Below are 25330 nucleotides of genomic sequence, written 5' to 3'. Positions count from 1 at the left end.
GCGTTGGCAACCAGAGGTACCACTGTAGTTTTGAATAAGAGCAGGCCAATAGCCATCTAGTCTCGAAGGCTGGAAAAGAGGATCAGACAAATTCATGGAAGATACGGCTATCAATGGAGGATGGAGCAAGCTTGCTTTCTCCTGCTCTGGAGGATAGGACTCGATCCAATGGATTCAAGTTACAAGGAAGGAGATTCCAACTAAACATCAGGAAGAACTTTCTGACAGTAAGAAGAGAAGAGAAGAGAAGAGAAGAGAAGAGAAGAGAAGAGAAGAGAAGTTATTATTTATACCCCGCCCATCTGGCTGGGTCTCCCCAGCCACTCTGGGTGGATTCCAACAGAGTATTAAAATACAGTGGTCTGTTAAACATTAAAAGCTTCCCTAAACAGGTTTGCCTTCAGATGTCTTCTAAAAGTCTGGTAGTTGTTTTTCTCTTTGACATTTGGTGGGAGGGCGTTCCACAGGGCAGGTGCCACTACCAAGAAGACCCTCTGCATGCTTCCCTGTAACTTCACTTCTCGCAGTGAGGGAACCGCCAGAAGGCCCTCAGAATAGAAGAAGAAGAGTTTGGATTTGATATCCCGCCTTTCACTCCCTTTAAGGAGTCTCAAAGCGGCTAACATTCTCCTTTCCCTTCCTCCCCCACAACAAACACTCTGTGAGGTGAGTGGGGCTGAGAGATTTCAAAGAAGTGTGACTGGCCCAAGGTCACCCAGCAGCTGCATGTGGAGGAGCGGGGACACGAACCCGGTTCCCCAGATTACGAGACCACCGCTCTTAACCACTACACCACACTGGCTCAGAGCTGGACCTCAGTGTCCGGGCAGAACGATGGGGGTGGAGACACTCCTTCAGAAATACTGGACCGAGGCTGTTTTCACAGTGAGCTGTTTTCACAGTGGAACAGACTCCCTCAGGAGGTGGTGCTCTCCTTCCTTGGAGATGTTAAGCAGAGGTTGAATGGCCAACCATCATAGATGCTTGACCTGGGATTCCTGCATTGCAGAGGGTTGGAATAGATGACTCTTGGGCAGTGTTTAAAATTCACCAGGCACCAGGCATGGCCATAGCCAGGATTTTTGTTGGAGGGGAGGACTTTTGTTAGAGGGGGGAGAACTGAGCTTTCTACGACTCGATTGGTCAGTAAGTTACGTATTTTTATTTATTTACGTGATCCGGGGAGCGGGGGAGCTGCCCCTGGGCTTGCCGTCTCCGCCATCTGGAAGTGCATGGCTGGGAATCCTTGGATTTTGGCTGTTTTCACACACTAACAACACACCCTTTAGAACTCTACCCAGGATGGGACTATGCAGAATGAGATAAATTAACAGGAAGGATTCGAAACCTGCGGGAGCAGAGATTCTTAGAAGACTGGAGTAAATATATGAACTATTTGAAAAGTAATGGTGATGAACAGATTACGCTAGTAGGACTGCAAGAAGTTTTGTAAGGTAGATTATCTGAAATACTGCAAGAAAGACTATGATGAGAATTATTAGTTAAGGACATTTAAACGTAATATAGAAATTAAGAAATGCAGAATAAGTGATAAAGAACGGAAAATCATCAGAGGTGTTGATGGAAGTCTAAAACATTGTATAAGATGAGAAGTTATGTTGTATGACTGTTGGAATGGATATGTTAAAAAAATCAATAAAAATGTGTATATATAAAAAAGAAGATGTTGAAAAAAGAAATCTATCCAGGATGTTTTATCTGCACAATCGTGACGAATTTCGGGAACCTAAAAGCCAGATTGACTTTCGAGCTGTTTGGCCCAAAAATGGCGACTAGACATTCTGGTTTGGCGACTGTAGCCCAGGTTTAAGGAGCCATTTGGCACCTCTATAAATTTGACGATGGCTGTTGGCCTTGGAGGCAGCGCTTCTGAACACTATTTTCTGGAAACCACAGACGGAGAGAGGGCTCTTGTGTCTGGCTCCTACTTGCAGGTTTTCCACAGGCATCTGGGAGGCCACTCTGAGAAGAGGACTAGATAGGTCCTTTGCTTGACCCAGCAGCCTTTTATTATGCTCTTAACGCCATCTGTGCTGAAAACTACAGCAAAGCCCAGGCGAGCGGAGAGGGTTGCGTTCGCCACATCCTCTCCTCAGCCTCAGACCTCCCCACAGAAATCGTGTCAAGGACAGCTAAGCTACCTTTCTTCCTTAGGGCTTAACCACACAGTGCACACAAATGCATGCAATCAAAAACTCCCAGCAGGCAATTCTACTCATAAATAGTAGTATTGGTGGTGGCAGCAGCAGCAGCAGAAGGGGAGTGGCATAATTTGCAACAGGGAAGCTACTGGGGAAGGGCTTAACTCTTTCGCAACTCAAAGGTTCTCTGCTATAGATCCTGGTGCCCAAACTATGTACTCCAATCTTCCACACCATGGTGTTCCAAACACATGAATGCAAGATGCTGGGTTATAATTTTTTTAATGTTAATTTTGTTAGGGGGGGGGAGTACTGAAACATGCCACCCACCCCACAGGCTAAGTAGTTCTGTCTAGGACAGGCATAGGCAAACTCCAGCCCTCCAGATGTTTGGGACTACAATTCCCATCATCCCTAACTAACAGGACCGGCGGTTAGGGATGATGGGAATTGTAGTCCCAAACATCTGGAGGGCCGGAGTTTGCCTATGCCTGTTCTAGGATCATTTTCATCACATCAGGGACCTAGGAATCTGCCTTACACTGAGTCAGACCATTGTTCCATCCATCTGAATACTGCCCACACTGGCTGGCAGCAGCTCTTCAGGGTTCCAGGCAAGGGACTCTACCGCTGAGCTGCTGTGCATAAATTCAGGTTCGATGCTTCTGTGCATTCGAGACAAAAGGGGCAACTTTTTGCTGGTTTCATTTATCCACTACAATGAATCCCTCGAAAGCATCAAAGAGTTTCATATAAAGGCGATGAAAGTCGTGATTTCTTCTTCCCAGGTAAAGTGGTACCTCGGTTTTCAAACATAATCCATTCTGGAAGACCATTCGACTCCCAAAACGGTCGAAAACCGAAGCATTTACTTCCGGAAAATTCAAAATGGAAGCCGCGTTTCCTGTTCAACTTCCGAAGCACTTTTGAAAACCAAAGCATTTACTTCCGGGTTTTCAGTGTTCGGAAACCGAAATGTTCAACTTCTGAGATGTTTGAAAGCCAAGGTACCACTGTACCAATATTTCAGCCCCTCTCTCACACACACACACACATGCACACACTTGGGAGAGAAGGAACATCAGGTCACAGCAATGAAGCAGCCTGAAGGCTGGTTTTGGCTTCCTGAGCCAAAAATTATACAGTGTATAGACCTCGCTGCTAATCACTTTGCCACTTGCTGCTGCTAGCGGGTGTCTGTTGCAAATCAATGATGGAAAGAAGCAGAGACAGAACAGCCTTCCCCAAGAGCGAGACAATGTGAAATCCATCTCACACCATGCTAGACAGGAGTGGGGGGGGGTGTGTGGACAGAATGGAAAGAGGCATGCTGGGAGGAAAGCCGAGAACAAACCCCAAACACAGAGCACATGGAACTAACTGATGGTGTGCAGCCATATCTTCAAAAGCAATTTCCTATGGAGGTGCACTCAAATTACCATCACTCTCAATTTATTTTTCGCTCTATAAGACGCACCAGACCACAAGACGCACCTAGTTTTTGGAGGAGGAAAACAAGGAAAAAAATATTCTGAATCTCAGAAGCCAGAACAACAAGAGGGATCGCTGTGCAGTGAAAGCAGCGATCCCTCTTGCTGTTCTGGCTTCTGGGATAGCTGCGCAGCCTGCATTCGTTCCATAAGACGCACACACATTTCCCCTTACTTTTTAGGAGGGAAAAAGGGAGTCTTATAGAGCAAAAAATACGGTACATAGTACAGTGGACCCTCTGGTTATGTACCGCTCTGGATACATAACTTTCAAGTTATGAACACGGCAAACCCGGAAGTGTATTGTCAGGGAACTGCCATCAGCTCAGAGGCGAGAGGTGGAAGGGGACTTGGGTTACAGGGAGCCTCCAAAGATCGTGAGAAGCAGCGCTTCCTCCGCGGAGGAGGGAAGCCACGCCTCCAGTGGGGAAGGGATGCAGGGCTCGGAGGATGCAAGGGAGAGCCACAGCACCGAGCCTGAGCAAAGCGGAGGGGAGGCAGGTCCCCCTTTGCCCACGCCCTCTCTGTGCAGTCGGTTTACGCACAGAGAGGGGAGGCGTAGGCTGGGGGTCAAGAGACTACTCTGCTGGGGAAAGTTTAAGGACCGCCCACTCCCAGATTCTGCTAGTGACTGAGCAAGACATGGAATTGAGACGTTCTGCACTGTGAATGTTTTTGCACCGATAATAAAGCCTTTGAAAAGACCAGTGGGGGTCTTGCCTGTTCGCTCTCGAGCAACCACGCCGGCACATATAACATGTGTTATTCCGGGTTTCGCCATGCGTGCGTGCACAGAAGTGCTCTATCGCGCCGCACGCATGTGCAAAAGCGGCGCCTCTGGTTACGGATTTTTTTTGGTACGCATGGACCCCCGGAACGAATTAAATCCATAACCACTGTACATATCCACTTTTCTTTTCTTCCAGGATAAAGCTAGGACATGAAAATTAATTTTGGTTAGACAAGCCTATCCGGATACATAACTGTGCCATGAGTGTTATTTTAGAATGCTTTTCTTTTTAAAAAAATAATTCCATTTGTTTTGAACATCTGCTTTCATTGGTATTTTTTATGTCTATGTTTAGAGGGACGCGGGTGGCGCTGTGGGTAAAACCTCAGCGCCTAGGACTTGCTGATCGCATGGTCGGCGGTTCGAATCCCTGCGGCGGGGTGCGCTCCCGTCGTTCGGTCCCAGCTCCTGCCCACCTAGCAGTTCGAAAGCACACTTAAGTGCAAGTAGATAAATAGGTACCGCTTTATAGCGGGAAGGTAAACGGCGTTCCGTGTGCTGCTCTGGTGCCGGTTCACCAGAGTAGCTTCGTCTCGCTGGCCACGTGACCCGGAAGTGTCTGCGGACAGCGCTGGCTCCCGGCCTCTAGAGTGAGATGAGCGCACAACCCTAGAGTCTGTCAAGACTGGCCCGTACGGGCAGGGGTACCTTTACCTTTGCTATGTCTATGTTTATTGCGTAAACTGCTTGCTTAGAGGTTTTGATTAAGCGGTATATCAATCCAGTTACTTAATCAATCAAATAAGCAAACATTCAGTGATGGATCATACGGCAAAAATTGGGGGGGGGGGGCGAGTCCTTTTGAAAAATCCCATAAGATCGTAATTAAATCATATTTAATTCAACCGCTTCACTTTAGTTGTTGTCAAAGGAGTCAGTTTTCAAGGAGGTTGAAAAGACTTTTTTTAAAAAAAAAATTATTCAGCCAGCGGGAATCTTGCAAGTGCTTTTTAATTAGCCCTGGAGATTTGCAAGGAGAGGTTTGTAACAGCATCAGAAATTGGATTTTGATCTTGCTGAAGATTCTGGTGGTATTAGCAACAGAAGCACAAATGCTGCAACCGATGAGGTTATTTATCTATTTCATTTTTTTTGTGATCCTTCCCAAGGCTGGTTGCCAAATCCCCTGAAATGAGGCCCACGAGAAAAAGAAGGAAAAAAAAGGTCTGTTGGATTTTCCAGTGCCATCCTAGATTTTTATCTATCCCTGAACTCTGAGAAAATGCTGGATAGTTGCTAGATTAACAGCCATTTTACCTGTGTCTCCTGGGACCACTTCACACACTCTATTTTTACACGCACACCTAAACCCAAAGTGTGAATGCAAGAACAAAACTGAGTGCAAATAAAAGACATCATGCAGATGGCACTCCTTGAGAAGCTGGGATTTGCTGCAAGCTCTTTGCTTTGTACACCTATTTATGTTTTCATTTTCCAGCCCTGTTTTTCAGTCGGATTTTTCCGCCCAAGAACCCTTTCAGGAAGCCCCTAAATATTTGTAACTGATTTGTCCTACTTTGCTCACAGAAAGATTATGCATAGGTTAGACTGTGCCCAGTCTTCATTGAGCATTCGTCTTGATTTGCTCCAGATGTTGGAGGACATCAGGTTGGCCAAGGCTGTTCTACTTGCTCATGGTTTTGGTGAACCTGGGGGTGGAGGAACCTGTGGTCCTCCAGATGTGGTTGGACTACAACTCCCATCATCCTTGAGCAGCGACCAGGTTGGCTGGGGCTGATGGGAGTCGGGATGCTAGCACATGTAGAGGCCTGGTGCTCTATATAGCATTAGTGGGGGTATCCAAGGAAGCAGAAGATTCAGGATTCTACCTGAATCACGTCCCCTATCACTTGTCTTTTCTCTAAACTAACCCCCCCCCCAGTAACCATTTCCCATAGGAGTCGTTACGAATTGCAATTACAGTCATACCTAGGAAGTCGAACGGAATCTGTCCCAGAAGTCGGTCCAACTTCCGAGAAGTTCGAAAAACAAAGTGCGGCTCCTGCAGCCAATCAGAAGCCGCAGAAGCTCCATCGGACATTTGGGTTCCAAAAGAAGATTCGAAAACTGGAACACTCACTTCCGGTTTTCGATCGTTCGAGAGCTAGAACATTCTGACTCCCAAGGCATTTGGGAGCCAAGGTACGACAGTACAGTGGTACCTCAGGTTAAGAACTTAATTCATTCTGGAGGTCCGTTCTTAACCTGAAACCATTCTTAACTTGAGGTACCACTTTAGCTAATGGGGCTTCTCACCCTGCCACCGCCGTGCGATTTCTTTTCTCATCCTGAAGCAAAGTTCTTAACCCGAGGTACTATTTCTGGGTTAGCGGAGTCTGTAGCCTGAAGCGTCTGTAGCCTGAAGCGTATGTAACCCGAGATACCACTGTAATTCCTTTTCATTCATCTTGAACATGAACTAAGGTAAAGGGACCTCTGACCATTAGGTCCAGTCGTGACCGACTCTGGGGTTGTAGCACTCATCTTGCTTTATTGGCTGAGGGAGCCAGCTTACAGCTTCCAGGTCATGTGGCCAGCATGACTAAGCCGCTTCTGACAAACCAGAGCAGCGCACAGAAACGCCGTTTACCTTCCCGTCAGAGCGGTATCTATTTATCTACTTGCACCTCATGCTTTCGAATTGCTAGGTTGGCAGGAGCTGGGACCGAGCAACAGAAGCTCACCCCGTCGTCGGGATTTGAACCGCTGACCTTCTGATCGGCAAGTCCTAGGCTCTGTGGTTTACCCCACAGCGCCACCAGCATCTGAACATGAACTAGTTACTCCTTACAATGAACTTTCCGAAGCCGAAGAGTCACTAAGGGCAGCCCCACATGCAGCATTATCAGTAGTCTAGCCTCAAGGCTACAACGGCGTGAGTGACACCCATCACTCAGAGCGGAACCTGACATCAATAAACCCATTTGGTCCTGTTGCATTCAAGGACATGCGCTGACAAACTTCCCCTGCAACCATGCTCTTGCAAAGTGGCATTTATTTCTGTTAGGCAAACACTTAAAACAGACAGCTGACCTTTCCAAATGCCACCAAAGGGTGACGAGGCTTCAACCGAGAAAGGGGAGGAGGCAGGAATCTGCCTGGAAAGGGCCAGCTTTGCTCAAGGGGGTCAAACGGCTTCCTTCATCTGCTCTTCTGACAGAAGAAAACTGTCTTTTAACAGTGGAAGCATTGATGGGTAAGAACACAGAAAGAGCCGGCTGGATCAGGTCAACAGCCCAACTATTCTGTTTCCCCAGGGACTTGTTGGGAACCAGTAAGCAGGATCCAAGCAGAGGCAGAGAACAGCCATCATAGCTAGTAAAAATTGATAGCCTTCTCCTCCCTGAATCTGTCTAATCCTTTAAAAAAAAAAACACCATCCAGATTCTATAGTTTAACTATGTGAATAAGCACTCTCTCTCATCTGCACTGAATCTTCCAGTGGTCAGTTTGACCAGAAGGCCTCCCTCTTTTTAGATATAGGCTGCAGTGGGCAGCACTTTAGAACAAGCAGCATCTTGCCAATTCCAAGACGTGAGTAACAGCTGGAGTGTTTTCTTGTTGGCTATGGGATTGCTTGTCAAGCTTCACAGTATAACTTCCCTCTGTTTGGGCATCTATTTTCTTTTTATATATATATATATAAATAATTTTTATTCATTTTTTCCAAATATAAAATTTATACAATTCATACATCTTTTTTTATATCCATTCTCTTTTTGGACTTCCCTCAACTTGACTGATACTCCTTCCCTTCTTAATTTCTTACACATTTCTAAAACCTTACTTCTATTATTTTTATAAATTACATCTTATTTTACTCATATTCTAACGTTTCTTGTTACAGAGCTTCATTAAGGCTTACAAGCGTTATTTGATTTTCACTTAGTTTGTGCATATACTCTGTAAACTTTTCCCAATCTTCTATAAATCCCTGGTCTCGTCAATTTCGGATCCTTCCCGTCAGTCTATCAAGTTCTGCATAGTCCATCATCTTCATTGTTTGGGCATCTATTTTCTGGGGGAAAGAATTATAGTCTCTTGTTCCCCTTCTTTAAATCCTCTGTTCCCATTACAGTGGTACCTCGGGTTAAGAACTAATCCATTCTGGAGGTCTGTTCTTAATTTGAAACTGTTCTTAACCTGAGGTACCACTTTAGCTAATGGGGCCTCCTGCTGCCACCACCGCACCATTTCTGTTCTCATCCTGAAGCAAAGTTCTTAACCCGAGGTACCACTGTACAGTATTTCCCAGGACACAGTTCGCCTCTTGGGATTATGTCGCATGTGACTCCCCCCCCCCCCAAATCTGGGGAGTAATGTTCAGAAAGGAAGCAATGATAGGACAGACAAAAAAAAAGACTTCTTCTCCCCCCAGAGTGTAGTTCAACTATGGAACTCACTTCCACAAGAGGCATTGATGGGTGGCCACCAACTCGGATGGCTTTAAAAGAAGATTAGACAAATTCATGGAAGATGGGGCTGTAGTAAAGTTAGTATATTTCTGAAAGCCATTCCTTGGTCAAGGGAGGGAGTGAAGCCTTGTGGGAAACCAACAAGCCCCAAGGACCCTGGGAAAGAAGTCCTGTTGCTTTAACTCTAGACTAACAGGCGTCCAGGATGAGAAGTTTATGGTGGGAAAGGAAGCTTGATTTACTGAAGGATCTAGCACCTGGGTCCTATGTTATTCACATTTTCTCACTGATGTTATCTATCTTAAGTGCCTACATCTGCATAACATCCAGGAAGGGAGGATACCCCTTGATCTGGCTCTGGGTTCTTAATTGCCCCAGCTGCCAAGAGTTAGATTGATTAATCAGTAAGTCAGTCATTGGAGAATTTGAAAATAATCTAAAGTTATGATTGGTCTTGGGGTTCCGTTCCCACGTGTGTATTGGGGATAAAAGACCTAGGAAATGAATGGTCAAGTGTGCCTTGAAATCCGCATTGTACCCGGCTAGAAGCTACACCTAATAGCCGACAATTACAGCCTATTGTAATGGAGAATCACTGTCCTTTTCATCCACGGACTTAAAGACCTTTTCTATCCTAACCTGTAAGTAGTGTGATGTAAGTAGAGAGTTAGTTATATTTTACAATGTTCTTATTTTGCTTCTGTAACCCTCAAGTGATGTGCCTGCAAGTTTGCATGTGTTCTTATGTTCTTCTTTTTTTAAAATAAATTTTTAAGAAAAGAAACTATTTTAGTTGTGTGCCTTTCTGGGGAATTAGCTAATCCTAGCCTTACGCTTGGTTACGCACTACCGTGTATATTTCTGCCTGTAGATACAAACTGCAGGGTTGGGGGAAACCGGTACTAATTGAGGCGCAGCCTTCCCCCTGGGCTGTGGCTTGGAGTTCCCCAGGTTAAGGGGGTGGTGGCAGCTACCAGTATATTTTGTCCTGTCTTGTAAAATAGTAACCCCCGCTTGCCTGGGCTACTCAGGGGTCCTGTCTGGCCAGAGAGCAGAGACAGGGCAGTGTGGCCGAGTGGCGGAGGGCAAGTGGGCGGTTACGTTACCACAGGGGCTATCAATGGTTACTAGCCATGATGACTATACAGTGGTACCTTGGGTTACAGACGCTTCAGATTACATACGCTTCAGGTTACAGACTCAGCTAGAAATATTACCTCAGAAATACTACCTTGGGTTAAGAACTTTGCTTCAGGATGAGAACAGAAATTGTGTGGCTGCAGTGGGAGGACCCATTAGTTAAAGTGGTGCTTCAGGTTAAGAACAGTTTCAGGTTAAGAACAGACCTCCAGAACGAATTAAGTTCTTAACCCGAGGTACCACTGTAATGGGAACAGAGGATTTATATTCATGATGTGAATATATAATATTAAATGGAAAATTTACACACAGACGAGATTCCTGCCTTGCAAGGGGTTGGACTAGATGACCCTTGAGGTCCTTTCCAACTCTACAATTCTGTGATTCCTCCACTATGTGAGGCATTATGCTTCTAAGTACCAGTTGCTGGAAACCGCGAGAGGAGAGATTGCTCTTGTGCCCGGGTCCTGCTTGGGGTTTCTCACTGTGAAAACTTCTGAACAGCTGCTCATCTGGGACAATAAAACATCCCCTCCAACCACACAGAACACATTTTCTATATTACAGCAGCAACAGCAAAACTGTTGTTTGTCCACCAATGGAAAATTTTAGTACTGGGAATATGGAAGATAAATACATTTTTTGCCAAAGAGCGAAAAGAACAGGAGAGTGATAGATTCAGAAAAAAATATAGTTCCCTATTACCCAATTTCCCCCAAAGGAGTTTTTGCCTTCCAAATGCTCAATAAGGCTTTGATATATTTTAAGCAAAATGGTCATATTTATTGTACGCTTTCAGAATGCCATTATTTACCTTCATCAATCTGCTTATTCAGTGCTACTACAATCACTAGGGACAATTACTACAATTACTAGGGATGCAGGTGGCGCTGTGGGTTAAACCACAGAGCCTGGGACTTGCCGATCAGAAGGTTGGCGGTTCGAATCCCCGCGACGGGGTGAGCTCCCGTTGTTCGGTACCTGCTCCTGCCAACCTAGAAGTTCGAAAGCACGTCAAAGTGCAAGTAGAGGGGGGCCACTAGGTGGCGCGTTGGAAGACGGCCGACAATAACATCTCTCTGACCCATACGAGGTATTAAGGGGCTGCTATGGGAAGTTGGCAGCCTTCCTGGCCCCCCCAAGGGTATGGGGGGGGGACTGCCCTGCCAGCGGTGTTCATAATGCACCCCCTGATCCGAGAGACGGGGGTGTGGAACACTTGGCACAAGCCCTCGATGGAATCAGATCTTCCCGACGCTGATTCCAATCAGCGCGTGCTGGTTGCTTCAGCTTGGAATTATAATTGGAACTAATTGGAAATAACGGATTGGAAAGAAGGCTGAAGCACATATATCAAGTGAAGCTCGACGATAAAGACTGCTGATTAATGCATCTCTGTGACCGGGAGTGACGGATGGATAAGTAAATCTTTTGATGAACTACCACTATGAGAATGTAAGGCTGGAACGAAGGGGGGGTGGAGGAAAAAACTCTTTCTATTTCCTTTGCATGATATGACTATAATAATCCTCCACCCCAGAAAGAAATAAGATCGTCGCGTTTTAATAAACATAAACAGAACTTTAAGACTGTGTGGGAGGAAATAATTACAATACGAGAAGATCGAATGGCGAGAAAGAGGAAAATTTCTATGACGCAGTTAAAAAAATATGGCGTCTCGCCAAGACAGGCTGGCAGGAGAAGGAATAGAAGGAACAGGGGGAGGAGATTCAGGACTACTTGAAAGAGAAGGTTGGAATGCAAGTTTGACCTGACAGAGCCCCCTGATTTGTCTGATTTATTGGGCTAGCCTGAGGAAAAATAATGGACCGACCGAAGATTAACTTTGTTTATGGAAGTATTTAACAGAGGTCGTTCCTGAATAATATGAGCTTGGAAGAGCACAAAATCCACACAGAGACGCCAAATCTTCAATCTGTTTGTGAAAATCATCAGAGATCGCAAAGAAAGGAATAAATGATAACAACAAGAAGAGAAAGAAAGTAATAAAGGTCTATCCAAATCGAATTGGATGGAACTGTTTAATAAAAGCAGCAAATAAGTGATGTCTGGAGTCATCTGGAATTTTGGACTCGTGCGGAGCTTGATGTATGGGTACCCCCCAAAATTTTAAAATTTGGCTGTATAATCTGGAACTAATGTGATTTGAACAATGTGATGTGATTGGCCTGTTAATAAAAATTATTTCAAAAAAACAAACAAAGTGCAAGTAGATAAATAGGTACCGCTCCGGTGGGAAGGTAAACGGCGTTTCTGTGTGCTGCTCTGGTTCACCAGAAGCAGCTTAATCATGCTGGCCACATGACCCGGAAGCTGTCTGCGGACAAATGCCGGCTCCCTCGGCCAATAAAGCGAGATGAGCGCCGCAACCCCAGAGTCGGTCACGACTGGACCTAATGGTCAGGGGTCCCTTTACCTTTTACAATCACAGAAATGGAGTGTGAGAGAGTGTGTGTGTGTGTGTGTCTATCTATCTATCTATCTATCTATCATCTATCTATCATCTATCTACCTACCTACCTACCTACCATGAATTCAATTGAAGTAATCTCAAGATACTATTTTAATTCTAGATACATTTAGATGCTATTTTGAATCAAGATGGTGGACTGAATCTTCTTCTCTCTTTCTTTCTTTCTTTCTCAGAATTCCCAAGCAACCTTGGATACAAGGCTGCTAGTTAGGTATAAATCAGTTTTTTTAAAGTAGGAAAATAGCAAATTCGGAATGCATCAATGCCTCAAGCTGGTGGTGAAGAAAAATTATTTATCTGCTGAAGAATTACTGCTCTGATTAAATCAGGAGAGCAACGGCCCCTTCTGCATCCTCACCACATCCTCTGAGCATTTCAAAGCAGGACTTGTTTTTAGAAGAAGTTGCAACGCTTTTGAAGACTTGCTGAAAGGAGTGTTTAGCTTCCCCCAAATTCTCCGCTTATTGCTGGGAAGGTGGCAGTAATAGGTGCCATTCTTCAGAGTCCTTAACCCACATTATTCTATGTTTTGAAAAATGAAGAGGGAGCTACAGAAAACTTAATAATTCAAGTGATGAATTCAGAGCCAACAAAGTTTCCAAGGCCTTTCGGATCAAGGGTGGTTTCATCCGATAAAAACATTAGGGCATTCCTCTTTGGCAAAACACAGAGGCAGGAAAAGATTTTGGAATAGTTCTGAGGTCAGTCCCCCCCCCCCATCTTGCCCCCCTCTGTGAGGCAAAATATCTGAATTTTGCAGAATACTCATACTTCATATACCGTATATACTCGAGTATAAGCCGGCCCGAATATAAGCCAAGGCACCTAATTTTAGCACAAAAAACTGGGAAACTTATAGACTCGAGTATAAGCTGGTTCACCACACCACAAACCTGGTGGTGGCATCAGAGGCGGAGGAAGAACAAGCAGTCCGACCGCCTAACTCGAGTATAAGCCGAGGGGGGCTTTTTCAGCATAAAAAAATTTGAAGAAGACCTGCAAAAGGGACATGGAGAAGAGTTAAGAGCCTCGGATAGAAGATCACCAGGTTTATGGGCTATGTAGAACTGATAGAAAGGACTGACAGAATCCGAGACCAGGGAGAAGAGACGGTGGAAGAAGATTGGGGGAAAAAATTAAAAATCTATTTAGAGAAATATTGTAAAATTAATGAATGTTAGGAAATGTTGGAATGAAATTACATGACTTTAGTAGAAATATTATAAGGAGTTAAGTATAAATAAATTTTAAGGTTTTGATGATAAGGTAAAAATAAATTAAGATAACTAAAAGATAGAAAGCAGTGAAAGACGGAAAGGATTTGCTGTTATAATTAATAACTGGAATACAAAAATGGGAGGTGTGAGGAGGTCGAGGAAATAAGTTAATGAAAGATAAGGATAAATATTGGATGCGTTTTTGTTTTTGTGTTTTTTTGTGTTTTGATGTATTGTGTGTGTGTGTTTTTGCTTTCTTTCTATGTAACTTTTTATTTTATTTTTCTTCTCTTTTCTCTTCTTTTTTCTTTTTTGTGTAACTTTTAAACTTCTAATAAATATTATTTTAAAGCAGAGGCGGAGGAAGAACAAGCAGCCCGACCGCCTAACTCGAGTATAAGCCGAGGGGGGCTTTTTCAGCATAAAAAAATGGTATCAATATTTTTATTCATCTATTTTTTGCTGAATTTATACCCCAGCTTCTTTTTCTCCAAGGTGGCTCAAGATGGCATACGTGGTTCCTTCAAGCCCCACAACAACCTTGTCAGGTAGGCCAGGCTGAGAGGCAGGGACTGATCCAAGGTCACCCAGCAAAGGGGCCAAATGAGGATTCGAACCCTGATCTCTCCAAAGTCCTAGTCCAACACTCTGGTCCATATACAGTGGTGCCTCGCAAGACGAAATTAATTCGTTCCGCGAGTCTCTTCGTCTAGCGGTTTTTTCGTCTTGTGAAGCAACCCTATTAGCGGCTTAGCGGATTAGCGCTATTAGCGGTTTAGCGGCTATTAAAGGCCTAGCGGATTAGCTGCTAAAAGGCTATTAGCGGTTTAGCGGCTTAGAAAAAGGGGGTGGGGAGCGGAAAAAAATCTCAAGACTCGTAAGACATTTTCGTCTTGCGAAGCAAGCCCATAGAGAAATTCGTCCTGCGAAGCGCATTGAAAAACGGAAAACATATTCTAGTCACACAGGACAGGGAATACTCTACAGAAAACCCTTTCGTCTAGCGGGTTTTCCGTCTTGCGAGGCATTCGTCTTGCGGGGCACCACTGTACCACGCTGGCTCTCTATCCATCTCAATTGCACTACTTTATGTGTGCATTGATAGAAGATGTCTTTGTCTGCAGGTGCTAGCCAGCAGCCTTTCAAGGGGGCATGAGGGGGAAGAATCAAAATACAGTCCTGGCAATGATTGTTTGGGTTTCGACACGTCTCTTCTCCCTTAGGCATCTGCAACACTGCAAGCTTCATTCATTAAACCGAAGGCAGATGTAACAATGGCGGCGGCTGGATGTGGGATGTCACGAAACGAGAATGACAAAGGCCATGACTAAGCCTCAGGGCCGGACTCCTACGTGCAATTTATTTGAGAGCCAGCCTCGCTCTCATACTCAGGGCTTAATTCAGAATAAAAAGCGCGTGGTTTGCCTGCACGTCCCCATTGTTTTCCCGTGCTTTGCCCCAACTGAAGAACAAACGGAAATTAAAACAGCTTCCCTTTGTTAAGGCAATTTTAATCAGTTTTTAGTATTTTGACTTTTGTATGTTTTAAAGCAGGGCTGCAAATTTTGATTTTGATTGCCTCGCCTTTTTGTCAACCGCTTTGAGGTTTTCTACAACCATGTGGCGTATAAATTTTATTGATGCCGCTGCTTGAAGAAAATTAAATTTATTTATTTAGATCTTTATGTTTTTACCAACAACCAAACACCAACAGCGAAACCCCCAGGCAGCTGATACATTGGGTATACATAATCAATAATAACATATTCAAATCAACCATATGTACAATTTTATACACGTTAGCACTCCTCCATCCACAAGGTTTATTTAACTTTTAACATTTTAATTGCCCCAAACTGTTCAAACCTACCCAAATAATTCAATATCTCCTCAAACCAATCCTCCTCTTTCTCACTGACCTTAAACCCTTTCATTCTGTGTATCTTCACAGTTAGATATTCTAAAATTATAATATCATTCAGTTTTTTCCTCCTTTGGGAAGAACATTAAATAGAACCTGACAGATCAGGCCAACGGCCCAGCCAGTGATAGACTCGCAGACTGCAGAGCTAGAAGGGAGCCAAGGGTCATCTAGTCCAACCCCGAGCAATGCAGGAATCTCAGCTACAGCATCCATGACAGATGGCCACCCAACCTCTGCTTAACAGCCTTCAATGAAGGAGAGTCCATCAATTTCTGAGGGAGACCACTCCACTGTGGAGCAGCTCTTGCTGTCAAAAAGGTCTTCCTGAATCTCACAGGGGCCAACCAGGGGCCCGTGGGAAACCAGCAAGCGAGATTCCAGCAACTGGTGTTCAGAAACATGGCTGCGTCCAACTGTGTCACCACAGCATAGCCACCGATAGCCCTCTTTAACACAAATTTGTCTAACCCTCCTTTTTTAAAAGATTTTTTTTAATTCAATTTTACAATTTAATCAGCATAATCCATTAACACAAATCACATACGAAAATAAGCATACAGTCACACCTCGGGTTACAGACGCTTCAGGTTGCGTTTTTTCGGGTTGCGGACCGCCGAAACTTGGAAGTACTGGAATGGGTTACTTCCGGGTTTCGGCGACCGCGCATGCACAGAAGTGCTAAATCGCGCTTTGCACATGCTCAGAAGCGCCGAATCACAACCCATGCATGCGAAGACGCGGGTTGCAAACGATGCGGGTTGCGAACGTGCATCCTGCACAGATCATCTTTGCAACCCAAGTGTCCCACCCACCCATAGACTTCCCTCAACTTCCCTTTCCATTTCCATTTCTCATTCTGCATACAGTGGTGCCCCGCAAGACGAATGCCTCGCAAGACGGAAAACCCGCTAGACGAAAGGGTTTTCCGTTTTGGAGGTGCTTCGCAAAACGAATTTCCTATGGGCTTGCTTCGCAAGACGAAAATGTCTTGCGAGTTCCTGCAGGGTTCCCCCCCCCCTTTTTCCCAAGCCGCTAAGCCGCTTATCAGCTGATCCGCTAAGCCCACTAAGCCGCTAATAGCGCTAATCCGCTAAGCCGCTAATGGGCTTGCTTCGCAAGACGAAAAAAACCGCAAGACGAAGAGACTCGCTGAACGGATTCTTTTCGTCTTGCGAGGTACCACTGTATTCTAATCTAATCTTAATATCATTCCTCTTTACCTAAAAACTCTCATTTTCTTCCAAAAAAAATTATATCAAACCGTTCAAATCCCAAATTCTACTTGTTTGTTTCCACATCATTTTTCAACATCTACCACATTAGATATCTAACCCTCTTTTGAAGCCATTCAAGTCCGCAGCCGACATTCAAGTCTGCAACAGTGAGTTCCACAGGATAACTGTGCGCTGCATAAAGGAGGACCTTCTTTTTTCTGTCCTTATCTGCCCATTCTTGTCTGGCACATATACAGTGGTACCTTGGGTTAGATACACTTCAGGTTAGATACGCTTCAGGTTACAGACTCCGCTAACCCAGAAATAGTACCTCGGGTTAAGAACTTTGCTTCAGGATGAGAACAGAAATTGTGCAGCGGCGGCATGGTGGCAGGAGGCCCCATTAGCTTAACTCAGGTTAAGAACGGTTTCAGGTTAAGAACGGACCTTCGGAACAAATTAAGTACGTAACCTGAGGTACCACTGTAGAGGCAAAGAATGCGGAGCAGGGAAGGGGCCACTCAAAAGTCTGCACAAGGAAAGTTCAAGAAATATTGCTGTTAAATGGAGAACACAACAGCAGCAGCAAAAGTCCCCCAATTTTTTCGACCCGAAGGAGCTTTTAGTGATATTATTCAACACGCCACATCTGCTGTGTGTGGATGGTCACTGTGCCTGCAAACTGAACTGATGGTAGTCTAATGCTATTATTATTATTATTATTATTATTATTATTAGTGCGCTTTTATTCTTTAATTTTCTTTTTTCATTTCCTTGTTAAAAAGAATAACTAAAAAGCAACATGCTACATCTGCACCATATATTTAAAGCATATTAATTTGTTCCGTTTTATTGTATTAATATCCCACCTTTCCAATAGGTCAGTGCGTATGTCTGTTAACCAGAAGGTTGGTGGTTGGTTGAAGCCTATTTTTTCCTTGTTCTCCCCCTGTAAAACAAGGTGCGTTCAAGGTGCATTCACCCAAGCCTATTCACCCGAGCCTATGGAGCTGGCGGTGGGGGGAAGCGCTGCTTCCCCCCACCCCCAGCCTCAAAGATCCCCGAAGCCTTTGGAGCGCAGCGCCCTGCTGCCCTGCAGAGGCTTTGCGCGCAGCTGTTCCCCAAGCTAGAAGAGCGAGACGGAGCCCTCTGTCTCGCTGTTCTGGCTTGGGGACAGCCTTGCTAGCCTCTGCAGGAGAGCAGGGTGAAGGCACCCCGTTGTCCTGGAGAGGCTTTGCGCACAGCCGTCCCCAGCCAGAACAGCGAGAAGGAGCCCTCCGTCTCGCTGTTCTGGCTTGGGGACAGCCTCGCTAGCCTCTGCAGGAGAGCGGGGTGAAGGCACCCCGCTGCCCTGGAGAGGCTTTGCGCGCAGCCGTCCCCAAGCTAGAACAGCAAGACGGAGCCCTCCGCAGCGCTCCGTCTCCCTGTTCTGCCTTTCGGCTTAGCGGCACAGCCTGCATTCGCTCTATAGGACGCACACACATTTCCCCTTAATTTTTGGAGGGGAAAAAGTGCGTCCTATAGAGCGAAAAATACGGTAATTCCCACAAGAAACCCTGCAAGGCGGGTTAGGCTGAAAGGCGATGCCTGGCCCAAGGCCACCCAGTGAGCTTCAAGGCCGAGTGGTGATTCGAACCCTGGTCTCCCAGGCCTTAGTCTGACACTCTAACCACTGCACCACACTGTCTGTTGCTGTTTGTGGCGCTGCTACACCTGCAGAATCCCGGGGATTGCAGTTTGTTCAGCATCTGGGTCTTTTCGTATCAGCAAAGGTGTTCCAGAAGAAATGAATAAATGCAAACAACAGACAAAAATAAACAAGAGGGTCACTGACCTTTGGGAAAAGGGAGAAGGTTTCGTTGTCGATGGTGAAGGAGTACAGAAATTCCCCGTCATACCACAGGTTCGTCCCCACCGGAGAGTTCTCTTTAGTCATGGCAAAGAAGCGCCCAGGGTCACAGCAGTCTTTCAGTAGTTTCCTAACGGAGAAAGTTGAGTAGAGAAAAAAGACAACTGAACGAGACCAATCGATGAGAGCCCAACCGAGATATGCTAGGATTTGAACCCAGGGCCTGCAAAGCCAGTGCTCTAAGACTGAGCTACCGGCCTTTGGTGGGCAGTCAGCGTGGCCAAAGGGCAAAAAGGACAGGTGTTTTGGTTCAACAGCAAATAGAGGGCCGTGGGATCTATACAAAAATAAATCAGTACAATCTACTAATGATCGCAGAAGAATTGACGCTTTTGAATTATGGTGCTGGAGGAGACTCTTGAGAGTCCCATGGACTGCAAGAAGGTCAAACGCATCCATTCTTAAGGAAATAAGCCCTGAGTGCTCACTGGAAGGACAGATCGTGAAGCTGAGGCTCCAATACTTTGGCCACCTCATGAGAAGAGAAGACTCCCTGGAAAAGACCCTGATGTTGGGAAAGACGGAGGGCACAAGGAGAAGGGGACGTCAGAGGACGAGATGGTTAGACAGTGTTCTTGAAGCTACAAGCATGAATCTGACCAAACTGCGGGTGGCAGTGGAAGACAGAAGTGCCTGGCGTGCTCTGGTCCATGGGGTCACGAAGAGTCGGACACGACTGAACGACTAAACAACAACACTAACATGTTCCAAATGCCTGCCAACTCTACTGATAATAAGACTGCCACAAGACTGTCATTACAGTTCCTCTGAAGGAGCAGGTATGCAGTTTGGGGACACTTCTGGATCCCTCCGCAAAAGTGGATCTACTCCCCGCCAAAAAACCCTTTTGGTGAAAAGCAGGTGTACAGAACCTCTGCCCTGCCAGGCCCTGCTGAACTACAACTCCCATCATCCCTGGCCATTGGCCCTGCTTGCTGAAGCTGGTGGGAGTTGTAGCTCAGCAACACCCGGAGGACCAAAGGTTCCCAACACCTGGGGAAGAGAGAAAAAATATCCTGCTCATCAGCTGCAACAGGGAGAGGAGAGTATTCGGAGCATCCGGGCGCCTGGTATATAATCGACAGCGTTCTATATGGCAGGAATTGCTTGCATCCATTTACAAAAACTCAAGAGGATATTTCCGCTTGATTCTACTCCGGTCTAAAACCTGCCCTGATGGTAACCTGCCGGGAACCCCAAAGCCAGCTTGCAGAGATGCCCGCTGGCTGCTGAACTTTCCAAGTTCCTGCCATCTGCTGCTACTGCCACACAAGCCCTTTGTCCTGCAGTTCTTCCCATGTGGTTCTTTGTCACAAAGCCTGCCCTTTGAAACAGCCCTCCTGCAGATAATGGAATTACTTCTTCATCATGCAACAAATAATTCCCCCCCACCCCACTTTCTATTCTTGGTTCTCAGCTTCCTAGTACTGAGACAGAGAAAATATAGATAAATGGATCTCTTTTAAAGCACCTGGAGATTTTAAACCGCCCCCCCCAAAAGCCCTGCTGGTTATCACAGCAGTGGAGATTTGTGGCATGCTGTTAAATTCAAAATGAAGGCATCAGTACAAAATTATATTAACCTGTACCTTCGGCCAAAATAGTTATTGTTGAGCAGTATGTAATGCAGAATAAAAGCCCTTATATATATCTGGATACTGTGATCTATTGAGCTGTTTCTCATACAGTGGTAATCCAAAGCATGGCTAAGCGTGAATGAGAGAAGAGGAATGTATGGAGTGAAAATCAAATCTATTTCACTCTTCCCCTGGTCGTCGTCCTCCTGCTGCACTACCCAAAGCTAAGCAATGGACTAGCAATGGACTAGCTTACTCAAGCTGATGGTTTGTCTCACTTCAGACAAACCATGGGTTGTAAGCAAGGTTTGTTCTTGGTTTGTTTCTTGTTAGGAGCCCTTGAACCACTGAGCCTCTTGGGCTTGCCAATCAGAAGGCTGGCAGTTTGAATCCCTGCAACGGGGTGAGCTCCCATTGCTCTGTCCCAGCTCCTGCCAACCTAGCAGTTCGAAAGCACACCAGTGCAAGTAGATAAATAGGTACCACTGCAGCAGGAAGGTAAACAGAATTTCCATGCGATCCGGCTTCTGTCACAGTGTTCTGTTGCTCCCACAACAGTTTAGTCATGCTGGCCACATGACCCAGAAAGCTGTCTGTGGACAAATGCCGGCTCCCTCAGCCAGAAAGCAAGATGAGCGCCACAACCCCATAGTCACCTTTGACTGGACTTAACTATCCAGGGGTTCTTTACCTTTTTTACCTTTACTAGTTAAGTACTGGTACTAGGTTAAGTTTACTTCTTGAAAATATGTTAATAAAATCCCAACTCTTAGCTATGTATATAAATTTATTTTAAATCAATTGAATACAGTGGTACCTCGGGTTAAGAACTTAATTCGTTCTGGAGGTCTGTTCTTAACCTGAAACTGTTCTTAACCTGAAGCACCACTTTAGCTAATGGGGCCTCCTGCTGCTGCCGCGCTGCCACCACGCAATTTCTGCTCTCATCCTGAAGCAAAGTTCTTAACTCGAGGTACTATTTCTGGGTTAGCGGAGTCTGTAACCTGAAGTGTCTGTAACCTGAGGCACCACTGTAAAACCCAAACCCCAATGTTTAGCTGTCTATGTAAATATATTATAAATAAATTGAATAAAACCAAAGCCCAATGTTTGGCTATGGATCTAATGCAGGGAGGAAGAACCTGGTAGCCTCCAGATATTTGCAGGACTACATATCCCATAATTCCGGACCACTGGTCATAGCGCTTGAGGCTGATGGGAGCTGGAGTCCTGCAGCATCCCCTAACCACACGTGTCGCGTCTCAAACAGAACCACACACCAAATTCCAAGTGCAGTGACATCATAGGACTTGAGATGGACCTTCTTGATGCAGTTCAGCTGCTCCTGCCACCAAGCTATGGCTTTGGGGAAATGTTGCAAGCTCTGCAATCATAGCCGAGCACCTATATTTGATTGGATATGACAGATTTATGATTTTCTTAAGGGGAGCAGACAGCAGCATCTATCGGCGAGCGAATTGCAGCTCCATAAGTGCGAATCAGCAAGTCGTAATTAATGAGATGTTTCTCCTTTGGCCGCTCTGACTTTTAATTTTCATGAAGCTAGGATTTTGCTGATAGCACAATGCATTCCCCACTTAAGTGATTGGGTGTTTAGGGTCACCTCATTAATTCCTTGCAGGATGCAGATTCAGGATCACTTGACAATGACGACCTATTCCTTAATGGTTTCCAGTCACCTTGACCAGTGTGACCTGCAGCGGCACTTATGCTCCTGGAAACATGTGCAGGAGCTCAGTGCGGAAACTAACAGGGTTCCCAAGTCATGCGGAGTGCATGTCTAAAGTGTTGGGTGTTAAAATAATTTACAAGTTGCCTTGGCAGATTCACAGGGTTAAAATGCCGGAGAACCACTCCAATTGTCAACACCATCGTTTTCTCTTTGCACCTGACATTTTCCCATCTGGAAAACAGATTCTCTGGCAGTCTTAAATGTGCTTTCATGTATTATCTCCCTTCTCGCTTGCTTTTCGCACCCTCTATGGTCAGCGCTGATTTGAATACTTTGTGACTCGGTTCTGCCCGGAGATGCACATGGATTCATTGGGTGTTACAGCACAGCAGCTCCTATTAGCCTGGTGCCCTCCTGTGGTTTTGGACTACAACTTCCATCAGCCACTGGGGGCTGAAGTCCAAAACATCTAAAGTAGCCTTTCTCAACCTGTGGGTCCCCAGATGTTATTGAACTACAACTCCCATCACCCCTAGCTAGCAAGGCCAGAGCTCAGGGATGATGGGATTTGTAGTCCAACAACATCTGGGGACCCACAGGTTGAGAACCACTGATCTAAAGGGACACCAGAGTGGTCAATTGTCTCTATCTGCTTCGCTGTTTTCTCTCGGCTGAAAACACTGATAAGGTTCTGGAGCTTTTAAAGAACGAACCATCACGTTCCCTGCCACTACGTCCATATGATAGCCATTGTCAAAGATCTAAAGGGCTGTCACACGGAAAGTGGAGCAAGATTGTTCTCTCCTGCTCCTGAGGGGTAGGACTGGAACCAATGGGTTCAAGTTACAAGAGATTCCAACTAAACACCAGGAGGAACTGTTTGACAGTGGAACAATCTCCCTCGGGAGGTTGTGGATTCTCCTTTGGAGGTTTCTAAGCCAAGGTTGGATGGCCACCTGCCACAGATGCTTTGGTTAAGACTCCTGCATCACAGGGGGTTGGACTATAATTATTATTATTATTAATTATTTATACCCCACCCATCTGGCTGGGTTTCCCCAGCCACTCTGGGCGGCTTCCAACAGAGTATTAAAATACAGTGGTCTGTTAAACATTAAAAGCTTCCCTAAACAGGACTGCCTTCAGAGATCTTCTAAAAATCTGGTAGTTGTTTTTCTCTTTGACATCTGGTGGGAGGGCATTCCACAGGGCGGGTGCCACTACCGAGAAGGCCCTCTGCCTGGTTCCCTGTAACTTGGCTTCTCGCAGTGAGGGAACCGCCAGAAGGCCCTCGGCACTGGACCTCAGTGTCCGGGCAGAACAATGGGGGTGGGGACGCTCCTTCAGGTATACTGGACCGAGGCCTACCTCGGAAGGTTGTTGTGGGGATTAGATGAGGAGGCAGAGAACTACGTTTGCCACCCTGAGCATCTAGATGCCCCTGGGGTTCCTCCTCAGTTCTATGATATGTTTGGATGGGGACAGCACCGATCTAACAAGCTGGGAACTGTATGCCCCCTCCCACAAGCACAATGCAGATGACCAACTGGATGAACCACCAGTGGCGTAGCGTGGGTTGTCAGCACCCGGGGCAAGGCAAGTAATTTGTGCCCCCTAACCCGTGGATTTGCGCCCCCTAACCCTAACCCCCAGATGTTGCGCCCGGTGCAGCCGGCCCCCCCTGCACCCCCACGCTACGCCACTGTGAACCACACCCTGCACATGGGCAGGGTGCTCACACAATGACTCACACAATGCAGCTGCTAAGACTGATCACCCCTGAGCCAACTCTTCTTGGCGACTCTCCTCACGAGAAAGTGCTCCTGTCCCCACTTCACCTCTTGGGATGCAGTGAAAAGGCAGGAAAACCCAGTTTTTGAAATACACACAGCCAGCAGCTCACACGGAGGCGGTGTGCATAAGACACCATACAGGCAGCACAAAACAATCCTTAAAATGTTTAAACAAGTACGCAGGACTGCAGGCGTAAAAACGTCTGCAAGATACGCCTGATAGCCAATAGCGAGAAAGCCTGCCAAACCTCTGATGGGAGAGCAATGCACAGTGCTGGACTGATGGCACTCAGGTTTTGTATGCGTTGTGCATTTAAAGCACACTCCGTCCTCCCCCAAAGAATCCTGGGAGCTGTGGGTGCTGGGAACTGCAGCACCGTTTGCAATAAATGGCAGTAGGGTTCTCAGTGTTGGTGGGAATGTGCTTTAAATGTATGGTTAGGTAGGCTGGCTGGAGCCAGAGAGTCCTAACAGCAAGATTTGCTCAAAACTTCTGCATCTAAGTTGTGCCAGAAGAGCAAGTCCACACAGCAGCTTTTGCAAACGAAAACCCTGGGCGTGACTCTTGATTAAGAAACTGTTATGTACTGAAGTTCTCACCCTGGGCCAGCAGGGGGATACTGTAGATAGTTCAGGTCCACATATGCAAATAAGGGATCGAAAGTGAGGTTCAGCGATTGGATAGCTACAGAAAATGGTTACTGTTGTGTTCTAGTGGAGCTCTATATAAGCAGGCTCTCTGAACCCTTCAGTTCAGTTCTGTTCTGGCCTGTGAATAAAGAAGAGCTGATTTGAAGAATCGCTGTGTTGTCTGATATGTTCACCCACAACTTAACACTGGCGACGAAGGTGGGATGGATGGACAACAGAGCACAGCCAGATGCAGCCACACTCTGAGTGGAGCTGAATCACTGAGCTGAAACACCGAGTGAAATCACTGAACTCCTGCCAACCTAGCAGTTCGAAAGCACGTCAAACTGCAAGTAGATAAATAGGTACCACTCTGGCAGGAAGGTAAACGGCGTTTCCGTGCACTGCTCTGGTTTGCCAGAAGTGGCTTAGTCATGATGTATGCCGGCTTTCTCGGCCAATAAAGCAAGATGAGCACCGCAACACCAGAGTTGGCCACAACTGAACCAAATGGTCAGGGGTCCCTTTACCTTTACTACTCCTGCATCCAACACTCTAACCACTACAATTTTCACCACGCTGAAATAGGAGGCCACTGTTTTCCTCCCAGAGAAACAACCAATCTCTCTTTCTGGTGAATGCTGGGAATTTCATTTACTATTTCACAAAATCTGCTTGCTGCTTGATTGTAAGAACCCCAAAGCGGTTTCCCAACAGAATAAAACAATATTCTATCAGTAAAATAGCTAAAAACAAAAGTTGTGAAGATTCAAAACATTAAGAACAGCCATAAACTAAACACAGATTAAAACACACAGTAATATTTAAGATATCTGGGCAGGTTTGCCTAAGTAATGATGTATTTAGCAGAATATCTTATGT

The 25330-nt window shown here is 45.8% G+C and overlaps 2 protein-coding genes across 3 annotated transcripts in view; both read right to left on the bottom strand.

Moving 5' to 3' along the window:
• The window catches only part of SOX5 (SRY-box transcription factor 5), a 1214093-nt gene that overhangs the window by 1978 nt on the left and 1186785 nt on the right, over window positions 1-25330 (bottom strand). The gene's annotated exons all lie outside the window — the stretch shown is intronic.
• The window catches only part of ST8SIA1 (ST8 alpha-N-acetyl-neuraminide alpha-2,8-sialyltransferase 1), a 90900-nt gene that overhangs the window by 45084 nt on the left and 20486 nt on the right, over window positions 1-25330 (bottom strand). For both annotated transcript variants that reach the window (XR_014502653.1, XM_083402357.1), the window contains exon 2: window positions 18681-18825. Coding sequence is in view for 1 of the 2 variants with exons in the window: in XM_083402357.1 (XP_083258483.1) it covers window positions 18681-18825 (145 nt within the window). In the remaining variant the exon portion in view is untranslated. The remainder of the gene's footprint in view (window positions 1-18680; window positions 18826-25330) is intronic.

Source organism: Podarcis tiliguerta, assembly GCF_965153285.1.
Source record: "Podarcis tiliguerta genome assembly, chromosome: 10".
NCBI classification, from domain to species: Eukaryota; Metazoa; Chordata; class Lepidosauria; order Squamata; family Lacertidae; genus Podarcis; species Podarcis tiliguerta.
The sequence above is the reverse complement of the archived record's forward strand: the minus strand, read 5'-3'. Positions and strand labels throughout refer to the sequence as shown.